Raw genomic sequence first — 26,347 nt, forward strand, 5'->3', positions numbered from 1 at the left:
TACTGATAGCACGTCTCTTGCTAGTTTTATTCTTATTGCACTTCTTTCGACAGCTGACTTGTCAATCCAATCTCTCAAATGGAAATACAGACTTTGTTTATCAAAGTGACATCTGAGCCGAAATGTGCTTTTCCTTTATACTTTCATATTGCATCAGATTTCAACCATGGTCTGTTTTAACAGTCAGTGCATCAACACTCATTTGACCAACTTTTTTTTAATGGTTTGTTTACCTGTCCCTAACACGAGGAACAGATGCTGTTTGCAGCTACCCACTATGGACCAGACACTGCTGTTGCCTGTTGGTCCACAGGAGGATTTCATTTCCCACCAACTACTCATGCTTAGTGACATTCCCTTATCTTCCACTTGAAGATATGCCCTAAAATATACCTGCAAAAGTAATGTGAAAGGGAAAAAAAAATGGCCATGAGTGGAAATGCATGCAAAGATAATGACATAAAAAACATATCTTATTCATGCCAAAAGCATAAAAATATACAAAAATGAAGTTTTATGACTTATAAGGGTTTATAGTTTAATTGCACATTTTGTATTTATTATAACTGCATGAATACCATGAAAATGTTTTCAATACTTAAATATTCAAAGCAGCAATTAACATACAAATCACCTTTACTTACTTTGCTGCCTACAATGTATGGTGCTACAATATCTATTCCATTTTCTTCAAAATACTGTTTGCATTGCATAGTAATAAAATCACCAGCCAAAGGTGATTTGACAATAGCTATAAAATAAGATATAAGACATACTGATCACTTTTATTATATGACATTAATGAAAAGCAATAAATGTTTGAAAAGACATTTTAAAGTATGAATAAGAAACAAGTATTAAAAAATTATGACAGCCAACTGAACGAGAAAAGAAACACGTCATTTATAAAATACTTTTGCTTAAATATTAAATTTTAAATTAACATCATCATCTGGTTCAAGGCTATCAACTAGACAGGCTCCTGTAATGGTGCTTTTGGTGCTCCTGTAATATTGGCATTTTTTTGATTTACTGAGTGTTTGTTTTAGATTAATTATCTTTAGTATATTAATGAATGTTTTCTTTTTTAGATTTATTGTATTTAATGCATTTAATAACATAACTGTAGTAAGATAGTCCTAAAAATGATGCCAAAAACTCATGAAAACAAAGGGGGTGTCAAAAAGCACAAGTTAACGGAAGAGAATCTTTGTACTGCTGGGCAAAATCATTGCAGCATCAATGTTATAATCTAAGAGAGGATAATTTGACATTTGAAATATCCCAATTAAAACAAATTATTAAACAATCAACCAGAAAATAGAAAAAGTTAAGCAATATTTATACAAAATTAGACAGGATAAGAAAAATAAAGAAGAGGCAGAAAAGTACTGAAGTTGGTAATAATAATGATAACAACAAAGTAAGTCAAGTTTTTCAATTTTTTCATGTAGTACTGTCATATCCTGTACACCCCTTGAGGGTACATGGCAGGAATTTGATGATGATGATGATGATGATGATGATGAAGTAAGTCAATTAGAACATAAGAAAAAAAGAAGTTGGTTTAGTTGAGATGTGAATTTCATTGCCCAGTGTGAGATCACTTTCCTGCTTATTGGAGGCCTGAAGTGGCATGAAAAAGTTCCATATTCAGTCTCTAGAGCAAGGTTTATGGACTACATAAAAATATATAAAAAAAATTAAATAAATTTATAAAAATAGGGAAAAAAACTTCCCAGCCTGCTACAGTATGAATGTACTACAAGTTTATGAAATAACCTTTTGTGGGTGAGAGCTACATAAAAAAAATAATATGGTGTGGCGATTTGATAATGAAATTTGTGCTTGCTGACAAAGTCACTACTTCAAGCTTCTTGGAAACAAAAATTAAAGATGTAACAAATGTAACAAAGAAACAGAACAGAAAAGTAAAAGAGATGGTAGTGCTTGTTCGAACTAATAATTTAAACTGCAACAAATATAGTATGAAACAAGATATGAAAGAGCTGCTCGAGAAAGCAAGAAAGGAAAGTGAAAGAGCTAAAACTGTTCTTTTATTACTGAGCTATGACAAACGTTTGCAGGTTTTGCATTAAGAAGGAGGCATGACAACAGTTTCTTCTATACAGACCATGCAATGATTCAATGCACGGTCTGTATAGAAGAAATGGATGCAAGTATTTGGATGTGTGAAGCAAGTTTGATGGTAGAAAAGACTCATATAAGAGGGATGGCATACACTTGAGCAGATTTGGCATCAGGAGCCTGGAAACTTATTGGGGTGAGATCTAATGCAGAGAGCTAGGGAAACTAGATCATTGTAGAAGGAATGGTGTGAATGCATGTGTAAGTTTCAGCAATGGTATGCAAATTGGAAAATGATATGATATAATTGTTCAAATAATTATATCACCAGCCATTCACCAGATACATGGTTATGTATCTGGTGAATGGCTGGAAATGTATGGAGTTTTTGAATTTATCTGGTGTGTGTGGGGGGGGGGGTTCTCAAATTTGCCAAGTAGACTGTAGATATAAGTATAAAAAAAAGTCAGGTGGTAACTTGTTCTGTCTATACACAAATACTAGGAACAAAGGGATTGAGTTAGTTGGTTTGGTGAATGCATTCTGGCCTAAGATTAGTGAAACCCAAGTATCAGAGTCAGACGTAATTGGGATCAAGTGTAAAGCTCATAGTATTTTTAAGGACAGAACAGGCCAGAGAGATAGGGGGAGGGGATATTACTAATGACATCAAATGTTTGAGATCAGTTAGAGTAGAAACACAAAAAAAAAAATAATAATGTCCTATGTAGCAGTAAATTTGAAGCTATCTGGTGTGAACTGGAGACCAACAAGATGAAATATGTGGTGGGTCTTGCTGCAGACTTGGTAGTTCAGTTGTTGAATATGATGAAATACACTGTCAAATTACCCCGATGGGTTCTAAGTGAATAATCATTATGGATTGCTTAAATTAATTGAACAATGATTGGGCAGTAAAGAAAATTCATAATAAGAATGAAAGAGAATTTATTGAGCTGTTGTGATATAAATTTCTCAGGCAACATGTGAAAGAAGGAACTTGATGTCAAAAAATTTTAGATCTGATCACAGTGTGAGACGGGGGGGGGGGGGGGGTATTTGCAGAATATGACTGTTTGGCCACCAGTTGGTAATCATGCCATACTGACCTGGGAAGTAGCCAACTATAAGGATATTCCAATTAGGAGAGGTTGCATGCTGAACTACAAAGCTGGAAATGATGATGAACTCAGACAAATACTATCTTTGGTCCCATGGTATCAGTTAATGAATAGGAAAGCTATTTGCAATGCGTCCGCACGGTTAGCCTAGTGGCTTTGCGCTTCGCAACCATATGCCTGGGGAAGGAGTGTCCTAGGTTCGATTCCCGTCGGAGACGTGAGGAGCTGAAGGATCTTCCTCAGCCATAGCCAAGTTAGCCGGTCTTGGGCGTGGGCAGTAGGGTTTTTTCCGCCAGTTTATCTGGTGTTTTTCATCCCGCAAGCAGGCAAACCGGCCCCGTGAACACACAGGGATACAGCATAGGAGTGACCATTCTATCCTCGTATTTTGGTTACGAAATCCAAGCATGCTTGGAAGGTTGTGGGCCTTAAAGGCCTGTTAAAGCCATTGGGATAGATATTTGCAATGCATAGGAAGCTTCAAAAGGTACTTAAACGAGGCCATATCTGAATGTGTCCCTAAAGTTCAAAAAACAAATAGTGTGGAAGTGAAAAGGATGTGCAACCTTATTAATCCAGAGATCCCCAAGTAGAAAATGAGGTAGAAGGAATATTGTGAGAATAAGAGTGAGAGGAGTTATAAAATATATAAAAGGCCAGAAAAATTAGAAGTAATGCACAGAAAATAGAACAGAGTACAAAAGGAAATTGGTTGTGCAAGATAAAGCAATCCGAAATAACTATCTTTATGCTGCAAGCAAAAGAAAGAAACACAGTAGAAGAATAACTTATAAAGAAGAATGTCAATGGTACACTTGTGTCAAAAGCTGATGATTGTTCAAATAACGAGTGCTCATTTTGCTAAAATCTATCAATCAGGTGTGTGTAACAAGGCGTAGAGTGTGTGACAACTCCAATGGGAAAAAACTAAAGGTTCATAAGAATAAGATTCCAGAATTGTTGTTCTATCTGGATAAGAATTCAGCAATAGGAGCACATGAGATATTAGCACATACAATAAAGGAATGTTCAGACAAACTGGCTTAGCCCTTGACATATATTTATAACTCAAGTCTCAGTACAAGAAAGATACCATAGGAATGGAACGAATGTATGACAGTTCTGTTGTATAAAGGCAGTTGCAAAAACAAATGTGTCTAAAATTACCAACTTTCAACATCTCTGGAGTAGTAGTGAAGATTTTAGAGATGTTAGTAAGAACTTGTATACAAAAATGGGCTGACAGACAATCTATACTTTACAAGGAACAGCTGCAAGGTTTACTAAAGCAAGATTATGTTTTAGCAATTTACTCATACTGTATAATATGCGACAGCTGAGTTGGACAAAGAGAGAGATACACTCTTATACTGTTGGACTTTGCTAAAGTATTTGATAGAATACTTCTTGAAAGGTTGTTGCATAAACTGGAGAATATGGAATCAGAATATAAACTATTGACTTGGATAAGTGGATGATTGATGGACAAGTATTAGAAAGTGGTATATAGGGGTGTAAATCTGTCAGATTTAAGGAGGGATCAGCCCTTGGACCACTGTTGTTTAATTTATATATTAATGATATTGGCAAGAGATCTTCAATTGTTTGTTGATGATACAAAGTCAGGCAGGCAATCAGGGATGCAACTGATATCCAACACTTACACGATGATTTATTATTGTGGGTATGGAGGGCAATATTGGGGAAAAGGAAAGTTACCAGTGGAGTTCAGCAGGGCTCTGTGCTGAAACCACTACTTTTCAACATTTATATCAATGATATTATTGCTGAAATTCAAGGAGATATTCAGTTGTTTGTGGATGATGTGAAGCTGGGGAAGGTTATTGAGAGTAGTGATAATGTAGTAGCTCTTTAGGAGGATCTGAATAAGCTAGAAACATGGGCAGATGAATAGGGATGTTAGTATCTTGCTAAATGTGAGGATTTTAATTTTGGTAACTTCAGATGGGATATTGCATACTCTATATGTGGAAGTATGTTGTAGGAAGTTGAGGAAGCACAGAAGCTTGCGGTTATGGCGGATAGAAATTTGAAATTTAAGGGGCATGTTGCAAATCTGATTAAGTCCCAGAAAACTGCTGCAATATTAAGATAACATTAATCAGCAGAGATAAAATGTTAGTGATTCCATTGTACAAGGTCCTGATCAGGCCACATCTGGACTATTGTGCTCAAATCTGGTCACCAGGGTTTAGAGGAGATGAAGATACTTTGGAGAGCATGCAGAGTTGATTTCAGAACTGTGGAATGTTAGTTATAAGGATCCCACCCCAAGACTAATTGAGGAGGCTATTGATTCTCCCTGCTATAAATTATTGAAGAGATTATCAAAATCTCTTACCCCTCCCCTTACTGGACATGTTACATGCAATCTATTTCAGATATTTCTTTCTTTTGGTGAATAAAATTTACAAACAGATAGAGGTACCCTATATGGAATTCCCCACATCATCCCTGTTTGTAATTTTTTTCTGGGAACATTTTGAAAAACGAGATCTTGACTTGGCCCCTCTCAAACCTTCTATCTGGCTAAGATATGTTGATAGCTGTTCTCTACCTGACCTCATGGCCCAGACACTCTTTCGTCTCTCTCTCTCACCTTAGTAATCTTAATCTTTACACTAGAATCCAATTTACAATGGAAAAGGAAACTAATAATAGTGTAGACAACTCCTAGACAACTAGGTAAAATGCCTACCTAATGGTAGCCTGTCCTTTTCAGTATACAGGAAACCCACTCATACAGGCAGATACATTCACAAATTTTTCCATCACCTCCTTTCCACCCTCTTAACAATATGGCATCATTAAAACAATAACCAATAGAGCTTATAACCTTTGTTTCAATGAGGTCTCTCTTGCAGCAGAACTCAATCATATATACTACACCTTCCTATCTAATGGCTACAGGTACCACAGATTCAGAAAAAATAATCAATCATTCCCCCAATCCTTGATCTTCTCTTCAGAAGAATTTAATAATACTCTCACCATCCTTTACATCCAAGGCATATCAGAAAAAAATAGCTAGAATCTTAAAGAAATACTACCTCTGCACAGCTTTCAAGCCCCACTTGAAATTAGCTACCCTTATTTGCTCCAAGACCAGATTCCTTCTCTCTCGTTCTTAGTTCCTGGTGTATACAGGTTCATTCTTCCTGAAAGTCAGCCTACTATGGATGGACAGACTGAAAGATCAGCCATCATCAAGATAGAAGAACATAAAAAAATATATCTGTAGTCATGACTACGGTCAATCAGGCCTTGCAGACCATGCTTTGGATACAGCTTATATGGGAAACACTAATATTTCAAGATCCCAATTTACATATGAGGCTGCTAACAAGTACCCAGAGAGAGAACACCCACTTAGTTAGGACTCCAGTTTATCACCCATATGTTTTCCTTAGTTTTGTTTTGTCTGTGTGTGCGCGTGTGCATTACAAGTTTCATATTGTGTTCCCTGAAGATGTCTCTGTGATTGAGATAAAATATTGAAAAAATTAAATAGTATTTTTAATCCTTTCTCAGTGCTGTCTCATTCCATTAAATGTCCAACGAGTTCTTCCCAGCACTTAAGTCTTAACACATGGATAGTTGTGTACTTAGGGATCCCAAGTCCTTGGTCCATTTTTATTCAAACTTTACATTAATGATATTGGGAAGAATTTAACAGGGGACATACAGCTATTTGCTGATGAAGCAAAGATAGGCAGGGTAATCAGGAATGCAATTGATATGCAATACTTGCAGAACAATTTGAATAAGGAATTGTAGGCATGTGAAAATGGTCACCTGTTCAATGCTAGTAAATGTAAAGTTATGCACTTTGGAGATATCCAAAGGCATATTATTCTGGCAGGATTAAGCTAGAAGAAACTGACTGGGCTAGGAATCTTGGATGTTAGCAAACAGGAAGTTGAAGTTCAGAAATCATATAGCAAAATCTGCAAACACAGCTGAGAGGATAATAGCTTCTTTTACAAGGCCTTGATATGACCACAGGTCTGGTCTCCTGATTTCTGTAATGATGTTGATACAGCAGAGAGGGTGCAAAAGAGTGATAAAGATGACATCAGGACTGTGGAACATAAATTATAAGAAGAGATTGAGAATTTGTGGTCTGCAGACACTAGCAAACAAGAGAAAGAGGAGGTCATATGACAGAGACATACAAACTTTTGAAAGGATCATACAAGATACCAGCAGATGGAATTTTTCATTTTATGGAAGGTGGAGAGAGAGAGGACGAGAGCATCCATGGAAGGTGAGAATGAATTCATCAAAAAAAGGCATGCGAGCTAGATTTTCTTTCCTCATAGATCTGTGCATAACTGGAATGGCTTGCCTTTGGAGGTTGTAATGATAAATGGTGTGAATGAATTCAAGAGAAGGTATGACACGTGATCTCCCTCGATGAGTCTCTGACTCTGGAGGTCGCTTGTAGTAGTAATAACACATAAAGGAAATTTAACCTCCATAGTTCGGCTGGAATGGACGATGCCCACTGATGGGAAAGAACTGAGTTCCAATGCAGATAGGATTGACTGTCCTATCATAAGCAGTTTCTAAGAAGTCAAGTTATGTGGTAGTGACAGGCCAGTGAGCCTAACACGAAAATTATGATGATGATGGGGTGTGATAAAGGAAATTTTCACAGAAAATTGTGTATATTTCTGCAAATGATTCCATGAACTATATCCAATAGTTCATGGAATCATTTGCAGAAATATACATAAATTTCCTTTATCACATCCCATCATCATTATCATTTGTTTGGGTACCCAAGTATGTTGTCCAGATGATGAGTTCAAATATGGCAATGTAATAATGCAGGACTGATAATCACAATATGGATTAGATTCCATCATTATAGTGTTTCTGATTCAGTATCTAGCTTCAACTAGTGACCAAGACAAATTTCATTAGTCATAAATTCACCCACTACAATATGGATGGGCAGACAAAATGACACTAACAGCTACTTATGCATAGTTGCAAAATATATATCTAAAAACAAGTTATTTTAAAATTTTTATTTAAAAGATACAATAAATTAATTCACTTACTATCATATAAAAACAACTGCAAATAAATATTGTCATAAAATATTAAAAATGATTCAATTCTATTTAACACCAAAATATGGAGCTCAAACCAGTAAAGTTATAAACAAACTAAATACATACCTTGTGTAAGTACATAACCATCATGAACTGGAACTGCTGATGTGTGACTTGCACCACTGTCAACTATAATACCAGTAGATCGACCATTAGCAAATGCTGCCAGTACAGCATTTTTAGCCAGAAAAAAGGCAGGTATATTATATTTTTCAAACATCAGTTCTGTTAATCGCTCCCTCTTGGCTCTCAAATTCCACTAATAATAAATAAATGCATAAATTTTATTTCATATGCTTAACATGGTGCCATAAAATTAAATGCCATATGCATAATTTTGTAAACATACTTATAATTAAACCCTTTGCAGTATACAATAATTATTTTGATTAAACAAAAATTCTATTACTTAAAGTAATATGCATAAAGCATGCAGAAAGTGCTAGCCATCTTTATTACAACTTTGTTAATTAATTATTCATTTGATTAAATTAAAAATTAGAGAAAGTAATTTTTTAACTTTTAAAATGTTTAAAATTTTTTAATTTTTAAAGTAACCTGCAAGTAATGTTTTTTTTTTAATCCTAATTGTATGATACACAAATTCAATCTACTTTAAATGCAAAAACACCTTATGGACATATTTGCTACATACTTGACTAAGGAGGCACGAAAGTGAATTCAATCATCATCTCATCACCAAATTCCTGGTATGTATCCTCAGGGAATCGATCTACAGGATATCGTGATAGTACTATGTGAAAAGTTTAAATAATTACTAACTTCCTATCATTCTTCTATTATCTGTCAGGACTCCAATAATCAGATGATATATTTTTGTCTTCTAAGGTAATTCTTACTGCATCATGGTGTCTTCCTCTGGGTATTTTTCCAATCACCCCCCCCCAAAAAAAAAACTTATTTTGTTAATCTTTCCTCCCATTCCAATTAAGTGGGCATATTACTTGAGATTAGTTTTCTTATAGATTCCTGAACTAACAATGTGAAGTTCTTTCTTAATGTTCTCATTTTTAATATGACACTGCCATGTGATGCTATCTAATCTTTCTCAGGACTTTCATATCTGTGGTCTTTAGTCTTTGATCAAGTGTACTATTTCTAACCCAGCGCTTTCAGATCCATAAGTTAAAATTGGTTTGAACACTGTCTTGTATTCAGCTAATTTAGTGTTTTGACTAATTGCTCTATTATTCCACATAAATTTATTCAAATGATTTCTTATAATACCAGCTTTGCTAATTCTGCTATTTCCAAATTTAATTTGAGAATTAGCTGAAATGTTTTACTTGTTCTATAATTTCTCTATTCAGGATGTAGTTCATGCTTTCAACGTTCTAGCCTATCTTTATAGTTTTTGTCTTTTTTCTACTGATTTTCATACTGAATTTATTATAGCAGTTATTCAATGTACTCAGAAAATCTGCAAAGTTGTGCTGGATTTATTTAAGAGTATAACATCATCTGCATAAAGTAAAGAGCTAAGATTAATGTCTCCAATTTTGATATCAGAGATAATGCCACATTCCTTCATAATTGATCCATACAGATGATGAATAACAATTGTAATAATATGTACTTTTGCCTCACACCTAATTTAGTATCAAACCATCTTCCTGTCTCCTTCTATTTTAACAGTTGACTTACAACTGGAACTACGTTAAACAACACATTCTTGAAATAATTAATCCATCATTTTTTATATGAAAATTGGCAATAAAAAGACAGAGACCATGAAAATAGGCAGAAATATTGAAAACCTCAACTCTATCCCTGAATGGTTAATCTATAGAACAAGTAAACCATTTCAGCTATAGAAACTGTTTAATGTAGTTGTGTTTGTTTGTTTGTTTTCACCAGAGGTCAGGCCAGGATAAATGATTAACAAACATTTAGATTCATTTTAGCCAGTGGCTTAGCTAGAGCTTCTGCTGCCTGGGGCAGTCCCTGAGCGATGTAGTTCTGTTGTTTGTTTGTTTTTGCCAGAGGTCAGGCCAGGATAAATGATTAACAAACATTCAGATTCATTTTACCCAGTGGAGTAGCTAGAGCTTTTGCCGCCTGGGGCGGTCCCTGAGTTTGCCGTCCTTCTCAATACACACCAAAAATACTACAAAAAAGTCAAAAAGACGAATAGCATTTCTGATAATCTGAGGCTTAGTCACCACTGGTCAGATTGGCGAGCGTTTTCCCTGCAGCTCCCTGATCACCGTAAACTCCCAAACGCGCAGCAGTATGATAGATTTGTTTAAATCTAAATTCTAGACCAGGGATGGGCAACTTTTTTAAGTGCTGCTGGTTCGTGCTTGCAGCGCCACCACAGGGTGCGTGGGCATGCACAATTGCACCAAACTTTGGATCGTTTGCATACCACCCCACACTATAGCTATTTGTTAGTTTCGCCGTTGTACCATGTTTTCTTCCAGGTGCACTAATTTCTTTGTCCGCGTGTGTGTATATATATAAGAAAGCAATTAAATAATTGCTTTCTTCATGCAGCTTTTAACTTTAATGAAAATCGGATTATGCGGTGTAAAAATGTGGACAGAGACACAGACACTGACAAAAATTATAATTTGGATTCGGAAAATCTCATCACAATCATTCTGTGCATATACCAACCAAGTTTCAGCAAACTAAAAATTAGTACAATTATAAGCCGACCTAAACACATACAAATGAAAGAAAGGTATGCATGCAACCTAATCACGTGCAGATAACACTTCATAATCCTGAATATTAATAACACATTTCACATAGCTTTAAAAATAACTTACCATATTTACTCGAATATAACTTGCCCTCACATATAACTTGCACCCCCCTGATTTTATTTCACAAAAAAAGAAATTGAAAAGTTTCGAGTATATCTGACACAGGAAAAAAAAAAAGTTTAAACACGTTTCAGGGCGATAGTAACTCGCTTCCCGTGGTAAACCACATGCCTTCCCCAGTAGCCAATAGTGACTGCAGACAGAAGCAAAAACAGGTCGTTTTATTCTATCACTGAATAAGATACAGAGACATTTGCAGTCTGTGTAATATATTTCTCAACAAATAGTGCAATTAGAGAAAACTGGGATAAAAATAGCACTAACTAATGAATCACTTGTCCCACAGAAACTATGCTATTTAGACTCAAGAAAATGATATGTTGCACTGGCAAACACGGTATCTAACTAAAAACTAGATGTGTGGAAGTCTGTTCCCCAGCTCAAATGGAAGGCAACAATAAAAATAAACGGAAAATGTTAAAATTCGTAAATGTGTTAAAACTAAGAAATATATAGTGAATATTTTTATGGCAGTTTCAGATATTGAATTTGGTTGAAGGGAATTAGCATTTCAATTCAAAATTTGTCAGCTTGCTTTTATGTTTGACTCACAAGATCTTTTGTTAATACCACACCAGTTATATGCATGTCTTCATAGCTGCTCTATCTTTACTGGCCTAGTACCATAGCTGTCTGTTCATTAGTTATTCGTGAAGAATTGTTCATTAAGTATCTCAAGTCTTGTAAATTACTGGTAATTTTTACTTGAAATGATGGAAAGAAGTTGGTGCTATTTGGGTAGGATGCACACAAGGAAACTGCTCTCTAGCTAGGAAATAGCAATCGTAGTGTGAGATATATGCGGGAATTTTACGAAAAAAATTGAAAACATTAGTTTCTGAAAATACCCACATATATCTCGCACTACGATTTTTAGCTTTAATTTTTTGGGGAAAAAGTGTGAGTTATATTCGAGTAAATATGATATGTTTATGGCAATGTAAAGGAAATTTGCTTTTATATCTAATAAGTTAAACATATTAATTGACCATGAATACTTTCAATCCATATTTTAATGACATGATTTAATAAAATCCAAATCCCCACATATATATATACATATATATACACACACACTTTAGAAAGCGGATATGTTCTTTACGAAACACGAAAAGATATATCAAATGATGGTAAAGGAGTCACACCACATCTGGCTGCCTGATGAATGATGCAACAACTGAACTGGACGAAACTTGTACATCAGTATATCACAGAGATAGATGACTTGTAAATAGGATCTTTGTTTCTTATTTTCTTATTACTTATTATTACTAAAACAGTTGGTAGGGTTTGCTTCTTTATTGCATTTTTATTTGGTATCACTGTACTTAATAAAATGGTATTATATTAAGTTAAAATATACAAGTCAGTGAAGATGTTTGAAATGTATTTATTTATTTAATTATTTTTTAAGGTGAGCACTGGGTTCCGTGCCGGATAAAAGTTGTTGGCGTGGCACATTTGGCACGCATGCCAAGGGTTGCCCACCCCTGCTCTAGACTAATCATAGATAAAGAATACAATACATATGTTTTCAACGGTGTCGATAATGATCCAAATGATATAAATGTGTAACAGATTAAAAAACACTAATGATGAATCAAGCATTTTAGCATTTTTTTAGGGTAAAAACAGAATCATGCTTGTTCATTTTTATACATGCATCAAAAGGGTTAAGCAAAAACCTTAATATAATAGGGAACAGCAGAAATATTATTACTGGAACCCTAAAACCCTGTCGATGGCCTTAGTTATACACAAAATTAGAAGAAGAAGAAAAAAGAAAACCATGCATTTTCACAAATGTGTACTGACTGTGCGCCTGCTACTGAGACGCAGTCGCCACGGAATAAGCAATAACCAATAAAGCAACTAATACACTTTTTTGAATGTTAGTCAGGTGGGTTTTAATTTATCGTCCTACATGTTTCGCCGATTTTTGCTATTGGCATCTTCAGGGAATACAACTGGTAAGCTATATGAAGGTAACAGACTAGGTTTTAACTGACAGTTCTAATTCATACAAAATTAGTATTGTGCGAGACAATACGCATTGTCTCGCACTGTCGGCATCTTCAGGGAATACAATTGGTAAGCTATATGAAGGTAATAGACTAGGTTTTAACTGACAGTTCTAATTCATACAAAATTAGTACTGTGCGGGACAATGCGTATTGTCTCGCACAATACTGATTTTGTAACCGTCAGTTAAAACCTAGTCTGTTACCTTCATATAGCTTACTAATTGTATTCCCTGAAGATGCTGATAGCAAAAATCGGCGAATCATGTAGGACGATAAATTAAAACTCACTTGACTAACATTCAAAAAAAGTGTATTAGTTATTGTACAAGTAGTCAAGGAAGAAAATCACAATGAATAAAGCAATCGCCTTACCATGCGTTTTATTGTTTTATTTTTAAGAATTTGAATTATAGTATGATAGGGAAATGTAACGGTTTTGTTATATTTATATTTTGTTTATTTTAGCTGCAAGTATAGTTGTTAAAAACTAATTATTAATTAAGTAATAAAAATTACTAATTTAACATAAAAGAATCGTCGACAAATAAAATTGTGTCTCACATGAAACCCCTCCAAAAAAGTGCTGTCTGGGGTGGACCATCCCCCTCCCTAGCTACACTACTGATTTTACCTTTGTATAGTTCAGTGGCATGTAGCTTGTATCTTGTACATATATATGTGTTTTCCTGATGATGACCTCAATACAGAGGTTGAAACGTAGACTGTTACTTGCTTAATGTTAAGTAAAATAATTATTCTAACACGTGTGTTGTGTCTCCATAAATTCTTCACTATGAATGCTGATCGCCATGTAACCTTAAAGGAAAGAACTCTAATATAAGAGTTCTGAGAAAGATTAATGGAGTTACAGATGGCATCAATCAGTATCACATTAAAAATGAAGATATTAGGGAAGAATCTGCCATTGGTAGCATTCAGGAATGTTTTAGTAGAGCTAATCTCAGGTGGTATGGTCACTTAAATAGAATGTTCTTTGCCAGGTTGGCAGGAAAAAGACCTAGAGGAAGACTAAGACGTAGGATTGATACAGTAAAAAGCACCTTAAATGACAGAAATATAAGATCTAATAACGTTGGAGTCTTGACAGATTAATTTGGAGGAAAATTGTTGATTGGATATTAATAATGGTGTAACTTTTTCATGCCGTTCTATCATAGTTATCCTGTACACCTACTGAGTATACACATCAGGAATTTGATGATGATGGTGACATAAAATAATAAAAACTGTTATCATAAAGTGGAACAATATGGAAATTTAACGTGGTTAACATGAAATATGGCAATTTTCTTTAAATTAATAATAAAATATAAAAGTTTATATGTTACTCACAGAAGCCTCAGACATTAGTACAGGATGCAGCTGAGTCTCTGACTTGATATGTTTGCTATATATATAATCAAGTACCTTTTCAAATAAGTCCCAATCTTCAACTGAAAAAGGTGAATAATTAAATTTTAAATGTTATAAATTTAAAGTTATAATAAAATATTATAATCTGAAAATTATTAAAAATAACTAAATCAAAGGAATATATGTTTGCTATTGCACACAATATACGCAACTTATTAACCAATTAAAAAAAAAAAAGTCAGGTTACAACAGTTTTACAAATATCATTTTTTAACAACTAAATTAAATACAGGAAAACCTCGCTTAACGTGAATTCAATATGCATGATTGAGTGAAATGATACTACTGCTTTGAGTGAATTAACCTCTCTATCGGCCATGGTGGATGAAAGAGTGATACCAAATTGCACTTCTTATCCATGTTGTTCAATAGGTGTTAGAGGAGAATCGTATCCAGATTTTGCTGAACGTCTGTAGACGTCATGGCCAGTTAGGGTGTTAATCAGTTAATGTGAGTTTTTTTACGTTATGCGAAATTTTATGTTATACAAAATTTTTTGTTGCCAATCTGAGCGAGCGGCACTTGTCAATGTAGCAACCAGTAGGCAGCGGCTGGCGACACTCAGCAATTGACTCAAATAATGTGCTATCTCTGTTGTCTTGCTCAATCACTTTTCCTTCATTTTGCTTTAATTCAAATACCAACAAGGCTTTATTATATTCAACCCCTGATATGGAAAAGAGAATGACTGATAAAGAAAGCTGCAGTAATAAAAAGAGAAGAAAAGTAATTACGTTAGAGAAAAAGCTGAAACTCATTAAGAGACATGAAAGTGGCACCTAGTAATACAATGACAGGGCCGTCCCGTGCAGTAGCATACTTTGCTGCCGTGTCTCCCTTATTTTTCGTATAGTTTTATGCCAACTTTGCTGCCCCGCGCAAATGCACGTCTTGCACCGTCGGTAGAGCCGGCCTTGTAGAATGATTGTGCGAGACCTAGGATACAGTGAGTTTACAGTTCAGACTATACGATCAATTCCCATTCAGAACAGTTAAGTGAGAATGATCTCCTTCAACTAGAAGAACAACATGCATATGAAGAAGATAAGGAGTGCAAACAAGAAGAGAATGTCACGACTAAGAAGCTAACTACAAAAGAACTTGAGCTAGTCTTCAATCACACTGAGCATGCTAAGGAAATTTTGTTTGATGCTGATCCTGGAACGAAACTTCAAAGTCTGCCGAAATCTTGATAAAGCAATTGCCATCATCATCATCATCAAATTCCTGCCATGTACCCTCAAGGGGTGTACAGGATATCATAGTACTACATGAAAAATTTACATCATTACTAACTTCCAATCTACAATTTTCCTCCAAATCAGTCTGTTACTTGTCAAGATGCCAACATTATCAGATCTTATATTTCTTTCGTCTAAGGCACTTTTTACCGTATCAATCCACCTATATCTTGGTCTCCCTCTGGATTGTTTTCCTTCCAACCTGACAGAGAACACTTGTTTTGCTAATCTTTCCTCGCCCATTCAGTTTAAGTGACCATACCACCTGAGATTAGCTCTGCTAATGCATTCCTGAATGCTGCCAATGTCACATTCTTTCCTAATAATCTTCTTTTTAATATGATATTGCCATTGATGCCATTTGTTCATGCCTCTAATCTTTCTCAGAACTCTCATATCTGCGGTCTCTAGTCTTTGGTCAAGTGTTTTACTTCTGATCCGGCTCTCAGATTCATAAGTTAAAACTGGTTTGAACACTGGCTTGTATACAGCTAATTTAGTGTTCCAACTAATTTCTCTCTTATTCAATATGAATTTATTCAATTGACTTCCTAGCATACCAGCTTTGTTGATTCTGTTGTCTATTTCCATATTTAATTTACCATCTTCACTAAAAATTATGCCTAAGTGGCTGAAATGTTTTACTTGTTCCACAGGTTCTCCTTTCACAACACAGTTGACATTTTCAATGATTCTGCCTATTTTCATTGTCTTTGTCTTTTTATTGCTGACCTTCATACCATATCTATTACAACAGTTATTCAATTTAGTCAGAGAATCTTGCAGACTTGTAGTGGATTTATTTAGAAGTATAACATCGTCCACATAAAGCTGACTTTATCATCTCCAATTTTGATATCATGTTTAATACCACTTTCCTTCATAATATGATCCATATAGATAATGAATAACAGAGGGGATAATGCACATCCTTGTCTCACACAAGATTTAACATTAAACCATCTTCCTGTACTTCCTTCAATTCTAACAGCTGACTTACAACTCAAATAAAGACTAAATATTGCTTGATATAATGCAACATTGATACCATATAACTGTAGCATATTGAATAGCTTTTCTCTTGGCACCTTGTTATATGCCTTTTCCAAATCGACAAAACTTAAATACAGATCTTTGTTATATTCCCATGATTTCTCCACTATTTATTGTAAAGTGAAGATCTGATCCTGACAGCCTCTATTTGAACTGAATGCAGCCTGTTCTTCACCAAGCTTTTCTTCCACAATTCTTTTCAACTGTTTCTCAAGCAGACTTGCATATGTCTTACCAGGAACACTCGTAGGAATATACCTCTGTAATTCTCACATTCAGTTTTATTTCCCTTTTTATATATGGGTACTATGAGAGCTCTACTCCAATCATCTGAAATTCGTCCCTCTGTACAGGCATTCTGAACTATGCAGTGTAGCCACTGTAAGACTTTTATACCACTGCTGCCTTTCCACATTTCAAGCCTTTGATGGCTTTTTCTACTTCAAGTATGGATATGTATTCCTGACTGCATGCCTAGTCAATGTTTTTTACCACTGTGCTGTCATCACTGCTTGTTTCATTTAGCAGTTTTTCAAAGTAATTACTCCATACTTCAAGGATATCTTTTTCTACTGTTTTCATGTCATCTTTATCATCTCTAACTCCTTTTACAGCACTCTTTCCTCCATTCCTAAGCTTCTTCAACAACCTCCAGAATATTTTGCCACCCTCTTGATATTTATTTTCTATGTTCTTGCCAACGTCCTCTCATGACTTTCGTTTAGCCAGTTTTACACTGTGTTTAGCTTTCTTACTTTTGTCTCTATATTCTCTAAGAGCACAAGCTGCCTTATTTGCCAGGAACTTTTGATAGGCTTTCTTCTTTTCCTTCACTGCGTCTTTAACTTCCTGTGTCCACCATAAAGTTCTAATTTTTCTATCCTTGCAGACAACTTCACCACATGCCTCTCTGGCTGAATCAATCAATGTTTTCTTCAAGGCTTGCCATTGAATCTCCAAGGTTTGGTTCCTGTTCTCAAACTCTTTCATTTTTTCTTCAATAATCTTTGTGTATTTTAGTCTACAGTTCACATCTGAGAGCTGCTCAACTTTTATTCGCTTTAAAACTTTCTTGCATATTATTTTCAGTACGAAATTCAATTTTATCCTGCTCAAGACTAAATAGTGATTGCTTCCAATTTCAAATCCTCTGTACACTCTGATGTCCTGCACCAGTGGGAAAACATCACTATCAACAATAATAGTCAATGAGACTTTTCTTATTCCTTGCCTCTTCTCTCCATGTGAATTTATGCACATTTTTATGTTGAAACATGGTGTTAGTAATAACCAGTCCATGTCCTGAGCAGAAATCCAACATGTATTTGTCATTATTATTGCTTTGGTCTTTTCTCCAAATTTTCCCAAAACATTTTTGTATGTCTGACAATCACTTCCTACTCTGCTATTTAGATCCCCAACAAGGACCGACTTTTCATTGTGTCAGTTGCTTTTTCTAAAGCCTCAAAAAATTCCTCCACTTCTACTTTAGTAGAACCTTCTGTGGGACCATAGGCACAAATAAGTCTCATTGTCCAGTTCCCCATTCTCATATTTGCCCACATTACTCTACTTGAGACTGACTGCCATTCAAGAAGATTAGCCTCGTATTTTGTGTTGAATACTATGGCTACTCCTTCTTTTTCTTGATGGTCATTGCCTGAATATGACATTTTGTATTTATTGCTCAGAAAGATCTCACGAGTTTGGTCTTTTTTGTTTCAGTCACCCCTATTATGTCGATCTGGTACTTATCTAATTCCCCAGCTAGCTCCATTTCTTTGCCATTCAGGCTTCTTATGTTGATAGTACCAATCTTTAACTTTGGTGATTTTGAGTTGGGGTTTGTTTTCAGATTTGTTCCAGTAGCTGACTTTTCGCTGTTCGCCCTGGTTCCCTGGCGAAAACAACGGGGGCCTTGGTTAACCGGGCGACACCCCAGCTGGCATGAAATTTTGTCATATTGTACCATCATTTTGTATTTTGGTTTAAGCCAATAAGAATACAATTTGGTCGGCTAAATCCCAAATTGCCAGCCCATCCTCGTTCATTCAATATCCAGGTAGATACCCAACAGGGTGCACCACGAGATGGTGAGGATTGGACATTAGGTCAGAAGCCCTGGTCGGTTCTCCGCATTCCTTGAAAGGCTATGTGGAGGTCTCCTCTCAGTTATACAGCTTTGACCCTTAAGCACCCCATATATATGACCTTTGACCCTTAAACACCTCAATCCCATGACAAGATGAAAAAGTTGAACACTATTCAAACATCTTTACTTAATTTATTTTGTAAAAAAAGTAGCTCAATCAAATGTTTAGATATTAAATAAAAATTTTAGTAATTGATTTTTATTAACTTTGATGATTTTTCCTCTAATATAGATTAGACAATTTTTTTTCTTCAAATTTATGCTGATGGATGAATTATAATTATTCCTATTGTTTACTGTATTTGCTTAATGTGATTTTGCTTATCGTGCATTAAGTGATGGATTAATTAATCACGTTAAGCGAGGTTTTCCTATACATCCCATTCACCAGAAAAATAAATAAATATTCATCATTTTCAGGTTTTGAAAATAATAAATAGCCTTAGTCCTTCAGACTATAACTCTTTATCAGGACATTTTGTAAGTTTAATTCCTGGTTATTATTCATGACACCTCCAAGGAGTCCGAAGACTCATCGCGGGAGGACACCTACTATACAACTGTCTCCACCACTACGCCGAATCTCTACTATCAATCAACACCATCTACCGCCCACCACCACAAGTAGTATTTTTTGTCTGTAAATTGCGTGTGTTCTGAAGGGCCGATTTGTCTGTATGCAGGATGAAAACCCGAGTTTCCGGGAGAAAAAACCCTGCTACCTCCGTATGAGATCGGCTAACTCACCTTTGATTGAAAAAGTCCACATAAAGATTCCTCCCATCACAACGAGAATCGAACTTAGGCCTATTCCAATCGAAGGGCGCAATGTACCGTCGTTCTTCCAATTGCGCTACGGAGGCGTATAGCCAAGGTCTAGTAAAGCCATAGTCCTTCGGACTCTAACTCTTTATCAGGACATTTTGCAAGTTTAATTCCTGGTTATGGTTCATGGTAGTGATGATATGATCATTTCAATGGACTCTTGATGCTTGGCAACATCTTTCCAACACTAAATAAAGCCATGAGACATATGCTTATGGTACTATTTCTTCTTCTTCTTCTAGCTTTCATCTTCTCCTTGTAGTTCCACTATTTCCTGTCCTTAGCTCTTCCAATCCAGAATCTGCATCTCAGCCAAATCTTTTCGGATGTTATCCTCCCAGCATCACTAGTCTTCCTCTAGGTCTCCTCACATCAGTTCTCAGCTGAAAAATTGTTCAACCATTCTCTCTCTTAAGCTATCTCACCTGCAAGTTCTGATTTCATCAGTTAGTAGTGGGGGAATTCATGCAAATGATATTATTATTATTATTATTTTATGTGACACCTCCGGGGAGTCCAAAGACTCATAGAGGGAAGGCACCTACTCTACCACTCTGTCTCCAGACACTCAATCCACCACCACCACCACCACCACCACTAGTATTTTCACAGACAATCACAAACATCCATGTCCATGGCAGGATTCAAACCCGCAGCCTTTTGGCTGGAGAATGGATACGCTAACCACTCAGTCAACCAGACTGGCATATAACCTGTGATTATATCCTATTCTCCATTTTACAGTTGTGTTAACTCTTGGAGATCCAATGACTAATCTAATGATTTTAATTTCAAAGATCTGTGTTTTTTTGTTAAAATCTTGTTCTGTTATGGTTCAGGTTACTTCTTAAAATAGAACAATTAGTTTAATGAATACCTTGCATATTTCTACTTAATTTAATTTAATTAAAGTAGAGATATGCATTTAATTTATTTAATTCTGTTTGGGACAATATTGGAAGATAATAAATGATGTAATGAACGATAAAATCACTATATCATTTATTCTAGTTTGTATACAATATCTATTTAAGTTTGTATTTTTGTATTAATTTTATTATAGAAAGTAAATAATATTATAATTTCATCAGATTTGAATAGCAAATTGTCATTTACCTGCTTGTTTTTACATACTTTTCATATTTGATATTTTGAGTTTTCTGACTTCATTTATTCTAATGTCTTCAGCATTTTCTTCAGCTAAGCAAATACCATCTGCATATTGTAATATTACTATTCTACTCATGTTATATTTTGCAATTTCTTTAATACATTTTTCTAAAGCTGAATTAAACAGGATGAAAGGTGTTACGTCATTGGTTTTCTATAAATTTGCTACTATTATCTTTCCTGTGCCAACTAAGAATGAATCTCTAAACTATCTCTCTGGGATCCGTTTCCCTTTTCAAGCTCTGACGATATTTGTTTGTTTTAGCTGTGCCAGTCAGAGCTTTAGGACAGAATATTCTTGTCCAAAGAAAGATTCCCAGAGGTCACATTACCTTATTAAAAGAATTAAGTAGCTTAAAGTAATCTTAGCATGAAGTCATGACCTAAATTGCTCTTAACTTCCTTTATATTCCCCTTATGCATAGGTCTGTGGATTTATGAGTGGTAAAATCAGTCTCATGCTCAGATAGAAAAACATGTTTATTAAATGGTCAAAGAGATTACAATTAAGTTTAACACTAAGGCTAATCACATTTTTATCATTACTAAATCACTAGTTAAGCAAGTAAGAAATGTTCAAACTGACAAGTATGCTCTTCACATTCCATGGGTAAATTAAATCCACATATAGCACAAAACATAAGTCAACTTGTAAACTAAATTTTCTGTCATTTTACTCCTTCACATTAGATTAAGAACTGCACAATCATAAGTTCTCAGACTACCAGTCCAATACAGTTAATAAATCAATGCACATGGTCACTATAAAGTTCTCTTTCCTCCTAGTCAAAATTCTTGTTCCTTCTTTCATCTAAAACTAATTATTACATAGATAAAAGAAAAGGTTTTAGTATTTTACCACCCTGATGTGATGATATCGTGATTCTTTCGCCCGTCCTTTTGTGGGGATATCTTTCTGCTACGGTAGGTTGCCGCCAAGTAGAAATCACGTGTTGGTCACAAATGGGGCATTTTCTTTGCTGGACACACGCTCATCTCATGGTGTGCTGTTGTTAGCTCGACCACTATCAAAGGGGAATCCTTTGCTATCTCACATCGGTAAAACTTTACCGATGGCCCGAATTGGAAACCTGCCGTCACCTCGTGAATAGGCTTGTCCGACTCGCGTCAGTCAGCAATGGGGAAAGGTTGTAGTCATTGTCAAGCTTCCTTCCGATCATCAGCATCGCTGGTCCGCACGAGAACACAGGAACAGGCAACAACAAGAAGGCAAAATAATAATAATAATAATAATAAAGAGAGAGAGCTTCAAACAAGCCTGAACTCGCTTTTATCCTCCTTCGTAGTACCCTCTTTCTGCCTTCGAATCTTATTCAAGGCACCTCCCTATTCGCTCTTACGAAGTGGTGTCACATTTCTGCTCCTCAATGAGCGTTCTTTTCGTGGAATGTGAATTCCATTCACTTTCCACAAGTGCCTCTGCCTCGGGGTTTACGTCATCGGCGGAGGTCAGCAAGCAACCTTTGGACTTTTCTTAGCACTTAGATACATGTCCTCGTATAGAGCACAATTTAACATTAAAGCTTTAAACAATATATTTGTGTTTAAATATGCAATTTTTTCTAATTTTCATTTTCTAAAGAAAATGTGACATGTTCTCTCATATAATATTCTTACTTTGCCAATAATACAAGTATTTTCTTACTTAGTATTGTGTTTTAGTTAAATCTTGAATGAATGATTCTTTTCTTGAAAGAGTCCTCATTCAAGATCTAACAAAGGGTATCTATTTTTTGCAATCCAGTCTCAACAGTGAAAAGTTCGAATCTAATTCCATTAGCCAACACCATGCTGTCAGGTGCAATTTTGATTACCATATAAATAATAAAGAAATAATGCCTATGGTACATTCATTTAATTGTAGAAATGTGATGGTTTAAAAAAGACTAGTAAAAAAAACCTGATATCACCATCACTTGCTTAATTATTGTACAGTTATTTGAGTATTAATTAATCTTTCTGTATTTTAGACCCTCTGAAGATATCACATAATTTTATAGAAAGGTGTATATTCAGTTTTAATTTAGTAATGTCTAACCACCCTACTAGAGATGATATGTTTACACATAATTTCTTTTCTTTCATAGTTACATGATCAGCATTCATTATAATAAATTACAGAGACAACTACTATGTTAAAGTAATAACTTAAAGTTAACATAAACAATAAAAAATGAAATAAATCAAATATAAATTATTTGATATATTTCATCTATCTACAAGCATAATATGAGTTGAAACCTGGAGTTATATTATTGTACATGAAGCTATGTCTCATGATAATCCACATACAGCAAAAGAAGTTAAATGAATTACAACTTATAAATCAATAAATTAATTTTCATTATGAAAAAATATTGAAAAATACACAATATATGCAGCCAATTCTCACTATAGTAAATGCTACTATAACAAAGTTACCTTCACAGGAAAATCCAGACACAGTGATAGTCAATTGTATTTGCTTAGTGAAATAAATTTCAATAGAAATCTCTGTACTCTATTCCATAATGAAATAATAAATAACAAAATTATTTGGTTAATGTAACAAAAAATTAGGAGTCAATGACCAAATGAAATGTATATTTTTCAAAGAAATTTTAAGACAGCGAAATCATATAAATAACCGAAACAGTAGAGATCAAATAAAAATTGCAAAAATTTACCAATTAAAACATCATTAAGTATCGGATACCACTGTATTTAAATGAGCATCGAAAGTCATACAGGGAGGATTACAAAGAATCCCAAAAGCAAATGAAGGCTATTGTTCAAAGCAATTAATTTCAACTAAGAAAACAGTCAATAAATAACTCTTCAGTTTTATTCTAGGATAACATTTTTCATAAACAATAACTAAGCCAATGAGAACTCACTGGCAAACTATGAAGAAAACATTGACTGACTCAGCCTAGAAGGCATATGATGAAGTTGTTTGCAAGGACATGTTGGATATAAGAAGTTAAAGAAGCAGTCCTAAAAAAGAAGAAAGCATATTGCAAATTCCTAGGAAATAAGTGAGCAGATGCCCTAAGAGAATACAACAACAACAACAAAAAAAAAAAAAAAAAAAGAAGGAAAAGTAAGTAAGAAAGCTAAGTGTACGCATAAAAGTAGTTAAACAAAATTCATGGGAAGACCAATAAGAATGCAGAAAATAAATACAAACAAAGGAGGCAAAATGTTGAATGTTATTGAAAAAGCTTACAAGTAGAAATTAAAAATGGAAACTCAAACTTACATGGAAATTATTTTAATCAATGTAAACTTTCTGCTTAAGTATTGAATGCATCCCAGTCCATTAACAATGGAACACAGCATAAAATGCAATAAAAGAATTAATTTAAAAAGTGCCACTACAATGTAAGTAAGACAGCACGCATTCAGAAAATTCCTAATTTAAATAAATAAATATTAATATTAACAAAATAATAATTAGGAATTTACAGAAGACTGATATAATGATATTTCCCATAAAGAGGATAACTAAAACCCCTCAGATCTGTTTAAATTTAGGCAGTATATATTATCATGTTATTTTATTAATATTTATTGATTTTTTTAATTTTTTTCCCCAATTAGGAATTTGCTGGCCATCTGCTATAAATAGAGAATAACAGTAACATAAAAATTGAAGATACAGATGTCTGGATAATTAACTTTGAAAGGCTTCTTAAATGATGGTGATGTAGCCAGAAGAGAAAAGTGGTAGAAAATATGCAAGAGAAATGCAGTCAAACACTTGAGGTAGAAAAAGGCATCAAAAAGATGAAATATTAAAAGGTAGCAGAAGCAGATAAGAGCTGACTAGAAATGTGCAAATATGAAAGCATAAAAGCACAACACAGTTTTATGTGGCCATACTGCATAATTCAGAATGCCTAATCAGAAGGTTGAATTCAAGATATCTCAAGTTGAAAGATTGATTACCCATCTATATAAAACTAAATCTGAATGTTACCATTATTAGAGGAATTTCCATAATAATTGTTCGAGATAAGGTCAATGCATAATATGTATGCATATTTGACAAGAGGTTAAAAAAAAAATTGTAGAAAAGAAAATTGGGAAGGATATGGTTTGTTAGAAATCATAGGAACATAAGGATTTGTATTGAAATATTGTAGATATATGAAAAGGTGCTCAAAAAATAAAAAATAAAAATAAATAAATACAGTTACATGTAGAAAATGGAACATTATACAGAGCAATGCTAGAGTGTATCCAGAAGAGAGCTATTTGCTTAATAGATTACCTTTTTCTCAATGACCCCCCCTCCAGTCACTTTCCCCCATAGGCACTGTTTATCCGTATTATGTCATTTCTACAGGTATTTCTACGGATGCTGCTCTGGTGAACTGGCTCCAACTATTCATCCTTCTGATCATGTACAAACTTGGGCAACTGCTGCTTGATCAGCATCCATATACCTCAGTTCCAAACTCATTGAACCAACTCCTCATTCTTTTCCTTCCTTCATTCCACATTTAGGAAGAGTCTTCTCTCTCTCTCTATATATATATATACACATAAAACACACACACAGTTTCTCTTCCTCTCTAACACACACACACACACCCTTCAACTCTTTCAAGAAACACATTAACAGATAGCTTTCTTCCTTCTAATCACTTGCCCACACATGGTACTGTTGTGTTATAGATTTTGAAACCTCTTGTGTGTGTGTGGGGGGGGGGTTGATATAAAAAAAATTATTAAAAAATATGGAGCATTTGGTATATCACAGAAAGTGTGTCATAATAGTTGTTAAACATTAAAAATAAATAATTTTTTTACGATGCAGATGTCTTTACAAGTATATTGCATTAACCATAGTAATAATCTAAATTAATTAGCTTATAATTTATTTTTAAGTTTATAAAAAGATATCTTACTCATTCCATCCTTCAAAAATGTTGTCATTTCCATTCCTTTTCTTGTTACATGAATACTCGTAGTATCTATAAAATACTTCTTTTGTATCGAGTTCTCGTTTGGTTGGCTACTGACATTATCCACCTCCATTGCTTCTGCAATCTGCTCCTCCATGACTCCAATCATACTAGGAATGTCTGCCTATGACATGAAAATAAAGTAAAAAAAACTAAATATGTACTGTGTGCATTTGTATAATACAATGAGTGGCCACTTTATTAGGAATCCTTTCCTTTAATGGAAAGCACATATTCTGGGTTTACAGTGATACTGCTGGACATGGCAAA

General features: G+C 34.6%; 1 protein-coding gene across 1 annotated transcript in view; it reads right to left on the minus strand.

Annotated features, from left to right (window-relative positions):
• Bap55 (Brahma associated protein 55kD) overlaps positions 1–26,347 on the minus strand; it is a 146,816-nt gene that overhangs the window by 90,908 nt on the left and 29,561 nt on the right. Inside the window, exons 3-6 of the mRNA XM_090415661.1 lie at positions 26,021–26,201; positions 14,583–14,683; positions 8,420–8,612; positions 645–751 (exon numbers count right to left, since the gene is read on the minus strand). Coding sequence (XP_090271787.1) covers positions 645–751; positions 8,420–8,612; positions 14,583–14,683; positions 26,021–26,201 — 582 coding nt within the window. The remainder of the gene's footprint in view (positions 1–644; positions 752–8,419; positions 8,613–14,582; positions 14,684–26,020; positions 26,202–26,347) is intronic.

The sequence above is a fragment of the Typopeltis vanoorti genome, chromosome 3, assembly GCF_054136105.1.
Source record: "Typopeltis vanoorti isolate ZY-2024b chromosome 3, IOZ_Tvanoo_1.0, whole genome shotgun sequence".
Taxonomy (NCBI): domain Eukaryota; kingdom Metazoa; phylum Arthropoda; class Arachnida; order Uropygi; family Thelyphonidae; genus Typopeltis; species Typopeltis vanoorti.